The following is a 15,551-nucleotide window of genomic DNA, read 5'->3' on the forward strand; positions in this document are numbered from 1 at the left end:
CAATACCGAACTTGAGGTATTATCCGAGGACTAGACTCGTTTTATTTATTTTATTTTATTTATTTATTTTTATGTTATAATTTTATTTATTTAGTTATTGATTTATTTATCACGTTTTATTTAATTTTTCGTATTTATTTATCCCGTGTTAAATAAAGATTCGGTTTTGTTTTAAAATAAAAAACCTCGTTTTAATATCCCAATACGAACCGTGATCCGATTAAAAGGTAGTTCGGGTATTAAAAAACGTTGTAATTATAAGTTTTGAAAAGACTATGATCCATTTTTGGTAGTTCGGAGATCCAAAACGATTGAATTAGATTTAATTTAAAGCTTTTGAACGAATCTGGAAAGTTTTGGAGTGCTGCTGTAATTCTGCCTTTTCTGTCACTAACAGAAGATTGGCGACGGAGTTTCCGTCGGTAATCTGCTGGAAACCGAAAATCACCATTTTTACCCTCCTTTCTCCACTTTTTGACATTTCTACTTGTATATATATGTATATTATTGTGTAATATGTTTATAAAAACTATTTTTTAATCCTATAACTATTTATTATGTACTATATATTTATTTATTTCATGTTGAAATTTAATTCGTTTGGATTTAATATTATAAAGTAGTATATATGTATATATATATATGGTTTTTGGCTCATTTGAATTATGTTAGTTATCGTTGGGTAAAACTATTTTGGAGATTAAATGTTATTCTTCCCATTTATGAACTTGGTTCATTGTTTTTACATATTTTGAATTAGAATAAAAAGGTATTATATTTAGTATTGTTTTTCACTTTCTTTGTTATATCATATAATATTTCCTACTTATTTTCATCTATAGATATATCCCTATTTTTAGATAAAACTATGTATATATGTATTTCTATTTTATTCTTGTATATGTATATATTCCAAATGTGTTTTACTTGGTGAATTTTGGTTTAATTGGTTTATTATTGTAATTATGATAATGTTAAAGGTTAATTGAGTGAAAAGGGGAAAGTAAAATCACAAAAAGAGAGTTTAATTTGCTTATTTAAACTTAAAGTTTTCTAGATATTCCTAAAGTGTAAATAACGTTTTCTTGACATTTTTAAACCATTTCTTAAAACATCATGTTTTAAAACCTTAGTCTGTTCCAACGACGGATTAAGCGAACCTTGTAATTAAAATAGCTTTTAATCGTAAATAATAGAGTTTTGAATCGTTTTCTTAAATGATTTGTACAAAGTAAATTGACTTGTATGCCTAACCACGTTTTCGGGTTAAAATTCTTTATTCCACGTCTTCAAACGCTCGAGTCGTTCCAACGGCGGTTCGAGTAGAGGCCACATAAATAAACGGGGTTTTGAAACGTACCTAAATCGTTCCAACGGCGATTAAGGTACGAACCAAGTAAATAAGCTTGTTTTCGGGGAGTGAGTTTAGTGTGGAGTTAACATGTGAATCGAAGCATAAGACACACTGTAAAATAAATCAATTCTTCCTTCTCCCCCTCTCTCCTTTATAAATTTATGCAAAATGGGTGATTCTTTACCAAAATGGCTTTCAATAATATATGCTCAAAATGGTTTCAAAACGAGAAAGAAAAGGTTTCAAATGAATTTTAAACTTAAAGAAATATGTGATTAGTCCGTTATCGCCTAACACGCTGAGTAGGAGGCGGTGGTTCATAACCGGGCGATGTCGGGGTGCCTAGTAGCCTTTCTCCGGAAAGGAGCTAGCCTTCTCGGCTCGTACCTAAGTTTCCCGAACCCTCACCGGTCTCCCGCAAGGGATCGGTGTTCATTTTCCCATTCGTGGGTGGCGACTCTTCCATACTCCGAGCTCCGGTCCTGCCGAGCAGCTTGATTCCACGATTGGTTGCTTTCGGCGCCAATCACCGCTTACGTCGCCATGAGGTGTCCACCCCCCGGTCCGCCCGGGAGATTAGGCCGCGGCACCTCGTCTAACAGGTCGATTATCCATACTCCATAGAATTCGAAATATATATCATTGGCGCGTGTTTGACACGTGATACATCATCAATTACCCTTTATACGATAAGGCCGATCAACCTTGTTGTGCATATTCCAAAGCCAACCAACTCAATTGTACAGAATTGACATTTCTTTGTAACCTATGCTTTGAGTCTTTGTGAAGTCACATCCTAGTCCTTCTAAGTGTTCTAAGGTCGCATCTCTATAACATATTGATTTACGAGTTTTTTGTTCGGAACAACTAGCCCGACACTCCTAAAGAAAGTCTATTTGTTCATTAGAAAGAAGCGGCCTAAAGGGAGGCCGGAATCACAGTTTTGAGAGCTTATGTCCGTAGTTCATAGAGTTCTAGAGTGAGAAAGGAAGAAAATCATTGTCACACCTGACCCAAAACGACATCGGGCATGAAAGGAATATAGGATAACGAACGCCTAACAGTCTCAAAAACGAACCGATTTCCTATTAGATAAAAATTTATTTAGACTACCTAAAGTTTTATTAATTATTATGTTTGGATTTGATAATTCTATCAAGCTTCCTACGTATCCCGAACATCTTTTAATCTTTAAATCGGGAATCAAAGCCACGTAGTTCTACCTATTTTAGGTAGTTCTCTTAATTAATTGATATGTTGATCAACACGCTAATCATTTAACTGTATATTACACTTTATTACTATATATAATTATATATATGTGTGTGTGTATATATATATATATATATATCATTGTATCAAAACGAATCAAATCGAATAAACGTTTTATCAAAACTAGCTCATGAACAAATAACCGTTTTATCAAACCAACTCGTAATTAAATAAATCGGTTTAACAAATTAGCTCGTAATCAAATAAACGTAAAACATTATTTTTCAAATCACCAAGCATTGAAAACGTGATACAAAATAGACGTGTCCATCCTCAAATTCCACCCGTATAGCTTATCATAACATCAATCATATCAATAATCGAGATATCTCATTCATATCTCCGCCTTGCCTAACGTTAGGACTACCAGCCGTGCACTCTGGCCATACCGCCCTTAGGTATGGTCTTACAACTATTAACCCTACCCCGGGCAATCCTAGATGGACAAAACAATTTTATCTTTCTTTCAAAATATCACAACTCATGAAAATCATATTGGGACTTCATTCGAAATCACAGAATAATAACAATAACAACTGCAACAACTTTCTCAATCCAAAAACATTCCACGTAAGATTGTAAATTCATTTTCTCGTCCCAATTTTCAAAGTACCACGATAATAATAATAATAATCATTCTTCAAATAATTATTCTATGATCAAAATCCGAGTATTCAAATATTTTAAATAACAACTAAAACCAAAAATATTCAAAATCACTTAAATATTAGATAAATAATTGAAACTAAATTTTAAACAATGTATTCAAAGCCACTTAAATAATTTAGAACTGAAACTTATTTTTATTTGTTATCAAAATAGTTACATTAAAATGGTATCGTTTTTTTAGACCGAATATATACCATTAGACTCGTTATATTGATAATAAAGTCTACTTGGACTAATTTTATATTCAAACTCTTGTACAATTTTATATTCTACTTTATACCGACTCTAATTAGCAAATATCGATATTAGTCCTTCTAATTATAACTTATTTTAATTTGATAATTTAACGTCACTGAATTAATATATAATATTTAATTTTCAACCAACATTTTTATCAGACTATTTATGTTCGTTACCGACACTAAACTGGTATCGTTAATTTTGATTGAAGGTTTAGTTAGACTCGTTAATTTTATATTCAAATTCTAACAATTTAATGATTGGCTAACATCGATTTCTTCCGTAATCGAAACCTCTAAAGAACGGTCTATTTAAATATATGACTGTCTAATTTAAACCATATTAAAGAGAAAATAGTATTACCTCATATGAAGACCGTAAAGCTTAACACGTTGTATTGCACGACTAACCCGTTCACGAAAAGCTTGACAAAGTACCCTAAATATTATACCTCCACATGAATTATATTTTGCTCTAATTCAATGTATTTGGATTTCCTTTTTGAAAGACTCAAACCCAATATAAGATATATTTATATATTTATATACTGTAAAACCTCTATAAATTAATAATGTTGGGACCATGAAATTTTATTAATTTATAGAGATATTAATTTATCGAGTATAAATTTAGTGAAATGGCCCAAGTCGGGATCAAAAAAAATATTATTTTAAAAAGGTTATTAATTTATCGAGTATTAATTTATGAAGATTTTACTGTATGTATAAGTCTTTCAATCTACCTCACCTCTTTTTCTTTTTTTCCTTTTTCTTCTACTTCGTCTCTCTCTTTCTTTCTTTCTTTTTTTTTATTAAGACCCCCATCTTCCCCTCTTCTGTTCTAGATAAACATGGTTAATATATTTGTAAAAAATGAATTAAAATTGTGACACGTGGCTTTATGTAATTAATAGGTTGACATGTATTTTAATTTATTTAAAATAAAGACATGTAGATGAACATGTGTCACTTTTTATTACATGATGCAATATTCTTAATATTTTTTTATATAAGAAAATATAATTATTTAGTATTAACTATATCTTTATAACAGGAGATACACTTGCTAGTTCTACTCAAAAGAAAAATTTTCACCTCCTGGGCTGGTGTAGGCCTAGGGAAGGGGTGGTAAAGTTAAACACGGATAGTTCTTGCCTTAATAACGGTAAAATTTCTGCAGGAGGTGTTCTAAGGGATGATGGGGGTGCTTGGTTGTCTGGGTTTGTTCATAATCTGGGCATGGGTTCATCCTTTGCGGCTGAACTTTGAGAAATTTTTTCTGGCCTAAGACTGGCCAAGAGTTTGGGGTTGAAAAAGTTGCTTGTAGAATCTGACAACCTCGACGCCATCAAAATGATCTCCGATAAAAAAAAAGCTATTTGTTTAAATAACCAAAATTTAATCAAAGGTATTAGAAGGCTTTGTTCTTCTTTTGACTTCATCAGCTTTAGCCATGTCTTCAGAGAGCAAAACCGGGTAGCGGATCGTTTGGCGGCTGATGGGCATGAGCAGATATTGGGCATCACAACCTTATCTTCTCCTCCTGATTATTTATCTTCTTGAAAGATGTTGTGTGGGTTAGCTTCCCTAGGCTAATCCCAGGTTAATAATTCTTTTTGATTTTTTTTTTTTTCTTTCCTGTTCCTACCAACAAGAAAAACAATATCTTTATATTGGTATATAATATCATTTATTTATTTATATTATTCAAAGATAAATGTGTCACTATATATATATATATATATATATTTACGTTGACATATGCCAATTAATTGAGAAATATTGATTTTAATCCTTCTTATTTATAACTTCTTATAGAATTTACCCAAATCTTTTAATTACACTTAATTATATCTAATAATACACTAAATTTCATAATTAATTAATATCCAAAAATATATATTATAATTTATTTTAAAAAATAAAGATTAGAAATTTTTTTTTAGACCCGGACGTGACAATTTTCCACACCTTAAAGAATTTCGTCCTCGAAATTCATCTGTTTTTTTACTTAGTACAATTAATCGTTATAATTTCTTAATTACGATTTTTTTAACTCACTATCGAACTATATAACCTTCGAAATTTCTATCCCCAAATATTTATATTCCTAAATTACAATCCACACTAGGTCCGAAGAAAATAACCTAGACTCTGATACCAAAATGTCACACCCGACCCAAAACGGCATCGAACATGAAAGGAATATAGGATAACGAATGCCTAACAGTTTACCGATTTCCTATTAGATAAAAAGTTTATTTGAAATATTATACATTTCGAATCCAAAAATTATCATTTGATATTATACATTATTGTAAGCAGATGAAGCAATTTTTATCTAGCCGTTTGTTTGGATTATATGCGAATGGGCCCACAAAAATCGCAACATTCTGGAGTTGAAGCTGCACGACGCACTATTTGGGTGCATGATGTCCACACCCTACTCGCGTGCGTTCTTCCTTCTCCATCCAGCTACCCTTTTTGTTTCTCCTCCTTTCCATCCCAGAATACTTTCCAAATTTGGACACTCACCACATCTAGTTTCAACTTTTGTTAACCATTTCGTTAAAGATTTGTGTTATGTCAGTTATGGACATGATAAAAACACTAACCGACTTTCCAACAGTTTTTCGACTTACCCAAATAATATCAATTTAGATCTTTAAATCACGAGAGACCACCACAAGCATCCCTTATCAGTGAATCTTGGATCCGTACTGAGTGAACACCATCTTCTCTGTAGAATCAAGCTACTCCCTGTTAATAGAAAAAGAAGTGACCATATTTCAAGCATCAACAACATCTTCACTGATTATTTGCTTGATCAATCATTAAACTCTAAAATATAAACTTCAAACTCTAAAATTTATGATAAAACATTAAATTGTTAACTATATAGCATCAAATTATTAGACTGACACACAAATAACATATTGCACCGGACTTATACTAAAACGTTTCAGAAATAACATAATGCACCGGAAAAACCCACCTGGACTTAACCCTTAAACACTTCTGTTCAGTTCAGCTTCTTTTGTTTGTAACATCAGAATCAGTGAGTAATATAGAAAGAAACCGATCTTTCAAGCTAATATCCCTTTACCAAGGAACATCCCAAAAGGAAAACAGATTCTTAACTTTATGACTACCTCCCCAACTCCAGCTAGTAGAATGCCCCTTTCAGTGCCCGAATAACCAAGACCCAATGGAACGCCGGGAGTGCAATGAACTATCTGTTACTACTTGAAGGTTGGGCGAAAGAGTTGGCACAAACTCAAGATCCTTGCAACCTGATAAATTAAGAATCTTCAAATTCTTCAAATTTTGGATGGAAAACGGCAATTCTCTTAAACCGCTAGAAGATGCATCAAGCTCCTCTAACGCTTCCAAATTCCCAAAATTATATGGAAGTTTTTTCAGACTCCAACACTTTGACAAATTAAGCTTCTCAAGAGATATCAAATTGCAAATGCTATTTGGAAGACTCTCCAAACTCTTACAGTGCTGAAATGATAGCTTCCTTAAATGAGTAAGATACCCAATTGTTCTGGGTATTTGCCTTATTCCACTGTTACTTAATTCCAATTCTTTAATGCTACGTGGAATTTCTGAAATATGAGAAAGGCTTGCGCATCCTCTTATATCTAATTGCGTAAGCTTCTTCAAAGTTTTTATCGATCCAATTTCAACCAAACGTATACAGCAATGTATGACTATAACCTCAAGGTTAGGAGCCCTAAACAAATCTGGTATTCTGATTAGACTATAATTTTCCCTAAGGAAAATCCGTTTCAAATATTCAAGAGGCTGTAATGGGAGAAAAAAAAAGGAATGCATTAGCTAGGTTGCACACTTGAATACTTAAAAGGTAAAAGTAATTGTGGTTTTGTGCATTTGCAAGTAATGCTTTTTTTTTCGTTGCAGAAAAGATAATGTGTTTTACACCATTAATACAATAAGAAATTTGACTAAACTGTTTTTGACATATCATCAAGTCAATATATCACGTCAACAGAAGTCAACGTTTCAATGTGTTACATAAGTAAAGACTAACATCGGTAGTCAAATTTCTTATTTTGCTAAGGGTGTAAAGGGCATGGTTCATTTTGCCTTATTCTACTTATAAATGGGTGAAACAGCAAGAGTTAATTCTTTTTTACATTTCCCTAAATAAAAACCTTCAACCATTTTTAATTTTGAAAAGAAGTAGATGAAACTATACCTTATTCCAAATCAGCTCTTCAAATTGGGGTCCATGCAAGTAAAGTTCAGCAAGCTTCAGATTTTTTATAGAAAACCCAATTTCAACCAAACTTTTACAGTCAATCAAGAGTATAACCTCAAGATTATAAGCCATATCCAAATTTGAGATTTTAATGAGACTACCACTCCCACGAAGGTCAATGCGTCTCAAATTTTCAAGACTCTGTAATAAAAAAAACAAAATGAGAAAAGATATTAGACAAGGCATTTGAAAACTCAGTAAGCATCAAAAAGAAGATCAAACTATAGGTACCTGATTCCAAACAAGTTGTTGAAGTTGGGATTCATGCAAGTGAAGTTCAACAAGCATTTGAGGATTAAAATTGCACGGCAAATGGCTCAATGGGTAATACCTCCAGTCCAGATACCTAATAGTGTTAGGAAGATATCCAAGGTCCAAAGGACAATGTACCTTGTGATGTATTTGGAGGAATCTGAGTTTGTTCATATCAATGAAGCTTTCAGGACTAATATTTATAGTAAATACATTCTCATCTAACCGTAATGATATGGCTTCCACATTTTCAGTCCCCTAACAAAAAGAAGAAGGGGAAAAAAAGGCCTTAGACTTTAAAAGATTAAGTGCTCCCTTTTGGTTGTTTTATTCCAAACAGTAGATATAAAGTAAATAGCTATTTTGGAAGCAAAAAGTAAATAGCAAACAACTAATGTACCAAACAAATCCTATATGTCAGAATAATCATATTCAAATAAAAAGGGGCGGGTCCGGGGAGGGGTCCCACCACAAGGGTGTACTGGGGGCAAGCCTTCCCCTGCCAATTATTTGGCAAGAGGCCGCTCCTAAGACTCGAACTGATCACCTCTTGGTCACACGACAACAACGTTTACCGTTGCGCCAAGGCTCGCCCTCAATAATCATATTCAAATATTTCAAAAAAAAAATAGAATAAAAGAACTTACCCTAATATTTGTGAATGCCTCTCTAACATCTTTATAAGTCCATAACCTGCTTTGATGTCTTTGCCTTTGTTTTTCCTCAAAAACGATCTCTTGGCCCATTTGCTGAAGCAAGTCATGCATACTAATTCTTCCTTCTTCTTCAGTTATTAGATATTTCTCAATAAGACGATTTATTCCATTGCTTGCATGGAAACCAGAGGCTTCCAGAAAATTTTCCACACAATCCCTCTCCTCCCCTTTAAGAAAACATGCAATATCAAGAAAAATCTTCACTTCATCCCCACGAAGTCCATCAAAACATATTCTCAACATTTTATGGATTTCTAAACGAGTACTTGTTTTAAATTTACTCAATGCATTTTCCTGATATCTTTTTGGTTTGCTTTTAAGTTCAGAGCCTAAAACAACAAGAGCTAATGGAACACCATGAGCATATTTTACTGCCTTTTTCGAAAGTTGTACAATCTCCCCTTGCGGATTATTTCGGCCAAAGGCATGCCAATTGAACACCTGAAGAGCTTCATTATCCTTTAATGGAAGAACTTCATATATATCATTCTTCATTTTAACATTTTCAAGCATTCGCCAATCTCTATATGTTACAATGATTCTACTCCCTGACCCAAATGACTCTGGGGAATATAAACCACATTCTTTAAGTATAGATTTTAATTGCACGTAAGTCAGCACATCATCTAACACAAGAAGGACCTTCATATATTTGAGTTTTCTCCGAATGAAATCATCTGAACAAGGTGAATATATCTTGATATCTTTATACCCTAATATCTCATGAAGAATCTTAGATCTTAAATCTTTTAGTCCTTGCTTTTTACTTAATCTCTCTCTTACATTTGAGATAAAACAATGACCATCAAAGTTGTTCATAATTTTATGAGATACTTCGTTAGCAAGAGTTGTTTTACCAATGCCTCCCACCCCCCAGATTCCTATCATTCTCACTTCATTTACAGACTTGATACATAATAATGACTCCACTTCCTCAACTCGTGAATCAATTCCAAATAAACCGAGGTCTTGTGAACCGCTTGGGTAAATGTCACCTATCTTCATCCTAGAGTAATTCATGATTCATCAATTAATTCGGTCTCAGTTCTGACCACAAATAAAATAATAAATAATAAAACACAATATATACTACTTTTGCAAAGGAATATACATAAACACACCATGTGGTGGACTCTGAAGGGGACTGGGTTTGGCCTAAATTTGATTCTTTCTTTAGCCTTGAGACTCTCCTTAGAATTAGAGGAGTGAAGGTGAGTAATCAAGAGGAAGACATGGATAAGCATTACTGGGCGCTGACTAACAATGGAGTCTATTCTTGCAAATCTGCCTTTGAAGCTTTTTCCCTTAACAGGACTGATAATCCCTCGGATATTTGGAAGACCATTTGGTCCCTTAAAATCCCCTACCGCATGAGGAGCTTCCTGTGGCTGGGCGTTAAAGACAGATTACTTACTAACTCAGATAGATACAGAAGGCATTTGGCGACCTCTGGAGCTTGCGGTAGATGTAGAGGCCATGTTGAATCGTTGTGCCATGCTCTTAGGGATTGCCCTAAGAGTGAAGAGGTTTGGAAGAAAATTCTCCCTCATCATACTTTCTCTTCCTTCATGTTCCATTCTGTGAACGACTAGTTCTCAGATGGTATTAGGGGAAAGTTATTGTCTTATATGGAGCATGGGGACATTTTCTTTGCCATTATCTGTCATCAAGTGTGGAAATGGAGGAACGACGAGATTTTTGATAATAAAGCTGTGCTTTTGCCTAACTTAGCTGAGTTCTTCTTGAAGAAACTCTCCTCTATTATTGATAGTTTCAAAGGTGAGTCCCTTGCCAGATCTTCCCTGAGTAGTGATGTCCACCTCGTGAGCTGGAGCAGGCCAAGAGAGGGGGTTGTGAAGCTGAATACTGATGGTTCCTGCCTCAGTAATGGTAAGATTGCTGCCGGAGGTGTTCTTAGGGATGCGGGAGGCGCCTGGCTTTCTGGGTTTACCCAGAATTTGGGTTTGGGTTCTTCCTTCTTTGCGGAGCTCTGGGGCATTCTCTCTGGGATCCAGCTGGCGATTAGGCTGGGTGTTAAGAGGCTTTCTGTGGAGTCAGATAACTTGGAGGCCATCAATATGATTTTGGGTAGTCATGCCATGGGTCTTCATAGCCGCAACCTTATTAAAGCTATTAAGAGGCTTAGCCCCTCATTTGATATCCTTGAGTTCAGCCACATTTTCCGGGAGCAGAACCATGTTGCAGATCACTTGGCGGCGGCAGGCCATGAGGGGGTGTTAGGTGTTTTTACCCTTACCGTTCCCCCTATCGCTCTTTCTCCTCTTCTTTTAGAGGATAGGATTGGGGTTAGCTTTCCTAGGCTAATCCCGGTGTAGTTGCTTGTTTTGCTTTGCTTTCCTTTCCTTTTCTACCAAAAAATATATATATATATATATAAAGATAAAAGCATATTTTTAGGGGTTAGATTTTATATTTTATAAGCTATTTATATATGTAAAAATAAAATTATATTTTTTATATTTATATACCAAGTTCGGTTCGGTTATCGGTTATACCGATATATTTTTTCAGTAACCGAACCGATAACCGATTACCAAACTAAGCTAAAATCAAAACCGAAACGAACCAGAATGTTAAAATAACCGAACCAAACTAAAACTTCGGTTCGGTTATCGGTTTGGTAATCGGTTACCGGTTATTTTGCTCACCCCTACATCAGGGGACCATGAACTTGGCCTTAAAAATATCTCGTTAGCCCCTTAAACTTGCTTAAAATGATATGATTAACTCCCTAGTGCTACATGGCAGAGAGTAAGAGCGATTGTGAGAAAGTTGTAAGGTGTATCAATCTAAGCAAGTTCAGGAGGCATTAGGTTACTTTAAGCATGCTCAAGGGGTTAGCTAATGAGACATCTCCAAAGTACAAGGGGGCTTTGATGTATAAGGCCAATCAGTTTTTTGAGCCAAGTACAAGGGGGCTTTGATGTATTAAGCCAAAAAAAATTGTGTACAAATAAAACATAACATAAATAATAATCACGTGAGACAATAAAAAGTGAGTGGAATTCAATTTGAAGAACATGTTTTAGTAAACTAAAATGAATGAAACTATATGTAAGCAAAACAAAGACTAACTTGGTTATAGCAGAATCGAAGCCTGCAAGTCGCTTATTTCCACCAAAGAAGAAGCAGCATAGCAATTGACAGTTAACACCCAAAAACAAATATCAAAACTGAAGTGAAGAGAGATTTTGAAAGAAAGGAAAGATTTTGAAAAATTTTACAAGATAAAAATATTTATACCAAGTTTAGGGAAACAACGGGAGAGGAGGAACACATAATTTCAATGCTGGAGTGGGAAAGCAATCACAGAGTTGACCAAGACTTTATCAGACACACCAGAGTAGTTATGCTTACATCATTTAATTTATTTAGCAGTTCATTTAGTAATTTGACCCTGTCAACTGAATTCTCTTCCTGCATATATAATTATATATTGTTTTACATAAGTTTACAATTCTACATACTGCAATATGTATCATTAATTTTTTATTATTATTATTATTTCAAAATTTGAAGAGTTTAAACGAAATATTCATAGTAGTAAAAGCAAAAGAAGAATGTAATGATTTATGATTTAATCTTCTCTAGTAAATCTTTTGCACTTTTCAGTTCCAGCATCATTAGGCAAATTGGAAAACACAAATCCAGAATCAGGTTATTGTCCCACATGAATCTTCTATCTTATTGATAGAAATACCAGCAGAAGTATTATTTGAATGATTTTGTGAGTCAAGAGAAAGATTCAGATAATTGAATAAAACCACTTGTCAATTTCACAGTAAGAAATAACTAAAGCTGCACAAGTTCAATCAAAACTAGGTCTTCTTGAAGGGTGCATTTAAAATATAGTAAAAAAAAGGCTATTGATCCTCACAATACCCATCATCTAATTGAACTTGTCAATTTGATTAAAAGAATACCTAAATTTGAGGGAATAAGAAGGAAACACTAGGTTTCTTCAAATTTGAGGATACATTTACTGTTTGAACTGAGTTGAGCTTTTCCTTTTTTAAACTTATAAATCAAATTTGATCCAGCATTCTCACCTCATAACACAGTTTAGTACTCAATTCAGTAACCTTGAGTATACATCCATTACATCTGAAGTTTTAACTGTTGTAAATAATAGCAGTCAAAGCATGTGATGGTGATCAAAGAAGAGATTTCTGAAACCATTTGCTGAATATTTAGCAAATTAAAATTGACAGAACAGAATCAGCAAAAAAGATAAGAAAGAAAATAAGTTCTATATTAAGTTCAAGTAGAACTACATCATGTTGAAGGGTGAATTTAAAAAGGATCAACAGTGGCGCTTACATTGTAGCAACACTAATATATGAATTAATTTTCACCTGCAGATGACAGAATAAACATCCTCTAAGCTGCTAATTCTCCTCTGCCTCTCTTGGCTGAAATAGGATAAATAAAGGGGAAGTACATTAGAAACTCAAGGAGAGAAATAGTAAAGGAAACAGGCAATAACAACATTTATTAGAAAAGTATGGAACAATATAAATTATGATACAATAGAAGAATGCAATTAGTAAGCTGCATTTACTGTAAATGATCAGAACAAAATGCAGCGTCCTTTTTCAATCTCTAAAGTTTAAAAATAATGTAATTGGCCAGCTCAATGATGCGCGGGGCATTTAGAATGATAAACTTAGAAATTGAAACCATATTTTGATATTTTCTTGTTGTGGATAACTAGAGGATAATTCATTAGTCCTTGACTTTTTACCTATTACATTAGTCAGTCCTTGTATAATAAAAAATACATCATAAAGTTCTTAAGTTTTGTTTCAGTCAACAGTTTAGTCCCTCTCGTTAAAACCATCCACGATCCTATTAGTCAAAGCTATCTAACAGTCAAATAAAAATTAATAAAAAACAAAATGACAAATTTACCCTTTTATTTTATTTTACCTTATTTGATCCCTCTTTTTCTTCTTCTTCTAAGAAACTGAAACGAACACAAGGAAACGTTATTTCCAAAAATATATAGCTTGGAAACAGAAAAGAAACTGGAACAGACACAAAGTAGAAACGCTAATGAAGAAGAGTTTTCGTGCAACATAGATTAATACACTATAATTTCTACACATTTGTACTTTCCCTTATAATACATTAGGAGAGTGGAGAGAGAGAAGATTATTACTAATAAGTAAGGCTAAATTAGTATTTTACTACACAATTAACAATGGAAAAACACCAAAACAAATTGAGGGACTAAACAGTCTAAACTATTACAGGGAACAAACTTAGGGAAAGGAAATAGCGCATCATACATGTACATGATGATGTACATGATAACAAATTGAATATTAAACACAATATCAAAGCAAATAGCGCATCATACATGTGGAGCACCCAATAGTTTGTTGAAACATCTCAATTAAGCAAAACAAAGATGAACCAAATGAACTATGAGAGGGAAAGGAAACCATAGTACTAACCTTGGTGCCCGGAGCTGGCAGGTGAAGCTCTTCATCTGGAATAATAACAGGCCACTTCTCACCAGCTTCACGGAACATCTGCTCGGTCTCTAGGAGCTGACCCTTCTCCAAAATCATGTACCTTATGGTTTGAGCAGAAACAGTAGTACCATCGAAAACCTCCTCGACTCCATTGACGAAATTGACAGTAATTTGTGGTGGATGATCATGTGTTCTGCGCTTGACCATAATCTGGCAAGAAGGATTGGATTCCTTGGCCTTGGTAGCATTACATTGGGCTAAAAATTCCAGGCAAGAGGGTATCCGCGGGTCCAGTGCATTGAATTCAATCTTTACCTTCGATAAGAACTTCAACATCTCTTTTGCTTAAGAAATGAACCAGAAAATGTTACAAATGGCGAGAACTTCGCTGAGAAAATCAAACAAAAGAGTTTCAGTTTTGAGTAGGAAAGATCAATACATACATAAATAAAACTAGCTTTTCCTGGCCACAAACCAGAAGACAAGTACTATAAATTCTGATTGTCTTTCTAGAAACGAATTTTAAATTACTGATTTTTTATAACTTCAAACATTGAACCCAAAATTTCTTAGCGGAAATCCAATCCTAATTTCTTATGAAATGTGAATAATGTAGTACGGAGAAAATGACATTATTAGAGAATATATAATTTCCCAAATAAACCTGAGAATCTCCTCATAATCAAAGAACGTAAATTGGCAAGAATGGAAAAGACTTGCGAGTTTACTTTCAAACAGATCATTTCTATATTCTGAAACCATGTAATCAAGCCCTACGATTAATGATCTAGGGCACATTGACGGAGTGGGCAAGAAAAAACTTTAAAGAGGCTTTCAGAATTTATTGACAATAAATGAAAGAGTTCAAAATTTAAAGTGATACTAATTTGAACAACTGACCATTAACAAACCCTAATCAAAACAGAGTAAAAAATCAATTCGATTGAAAACTTGAATAAATGCGAAATTGGTCGAATCAAATAGTCTATGCATTTTAGAGACTTGTTAGTACTTCGTGCGATAAAGTTGTACCTGCAGGTTGCAGGTCCCGGCGCTACAAAGATGGAAAAACCGCCAGACTGTCGACGGAGTACGTTAAAACCAGCTGCCAATGGAGGTGTGAGCAGCTGCAGCCTATTATTGGAGGGAAAAACGGCGGCGACGGCAGTGTAGGATGGAGGTCATAATGATCACTGCACTGGTGGCAAATAAAATAAACTACACCCATGGTCTCTTGATTAGTTTTATTAACAACATCAC

At 34.1% G+C, this 15,551-nt stretch overlaps 1 protein-coding gene across 5 annotated transcripts; it reads right to left on the reverse strand.

Moving 5' to 3' along the window:
* Positions 1-5,767: 5,767 nt before the first annotated feature.
* On the reverse strand, positions 5,768-15,519 carry LOC136203420 (disease resistance-like protein DSC1). 5 transcript variants are annotated; one of them, XR_010674824.1, is made up of 9 exons: positions 15,324-15,519; positions 14,271-14,679; positions 13,741-13,777; positions 9,912-13,223; positions 8,722-9,796; positions 8,054-8,332; positions 7,760-7,963; positions 6,530-7,344; positions 5,768-6,294 (listed from the first exon to the last, which is right to left on the reverse strand). XR_010674824.1 is itself a non-coding variant. In XM_065994581.1 (7 exons), the coding sequence occupies exons 4-7, from the start codon at positions 9,808-9,810 to the stop codon at positions 6,283-6,285; spliced, it is 1,584 nt and encodes a 527-aa protein (XP_065850653.1). In that variant the 5' UTR covers positions 9,811-13,223; positions 13,741-13,777; positions 14,271-14,679; positions 15,324-15,519; the 3' UTR covers positions 5,768-6,282. The 5 variants fall into 5 exon arrangements, 2 of the variants coding, with proteins under 2 accessions (XP_065850653.1, XP_065850652.1); XR_010674823.1 differs by having other exon boundaries at positions 5,768-6,084; positions 6,177-6,294; positions 8,722-13,223; XR_010674822.1 differs by having other exon boundaries at positions 8,722-13,223.
* Between the last annotated feature and the right edge of the window lie 32 nt (positions 15,520-15,551).

This window comes from Euphorbia lathyris, chromosome 8, assembly GCF_963576675.1.
Source record: "Euphorbia lathyris chromosome 8, ddEupLath1.1, whole genome shotgun sequence".
NCBI classification, from domain to species: domain Eukaryota; kingdom Viridiplantae; phylum Streptophyta; class Magnoliopsida; order Malpighiales; family Euphorbiaceae; genus Euphorbia; species Euphorbia lathyris.

Bases quoted from the DNA above. Each gene is read 5' to 3' on its own strand.
- LOC136203420 (XM_065994580.1), bottom strand. From the start codon at position 9,810: ATGAATTACTCTAGGATGAAGATAGGTGACATTTACCCAAGCGGTTCA. The intron at 7,964-8,053 runs GTACCTATAGTT...TTTTTATTACAG, and splicing joins AACAACTTGTTTGGAATCAG to AGTCTTGAAAATTTGAGACG. The intron at 7,345-7,759 runs GTATAGTTTCAT...CTCCCATTACAG, and splicing joins AAGAGCTGATTTGGAATAAG to CCTCTTGAATATTTGAAACG.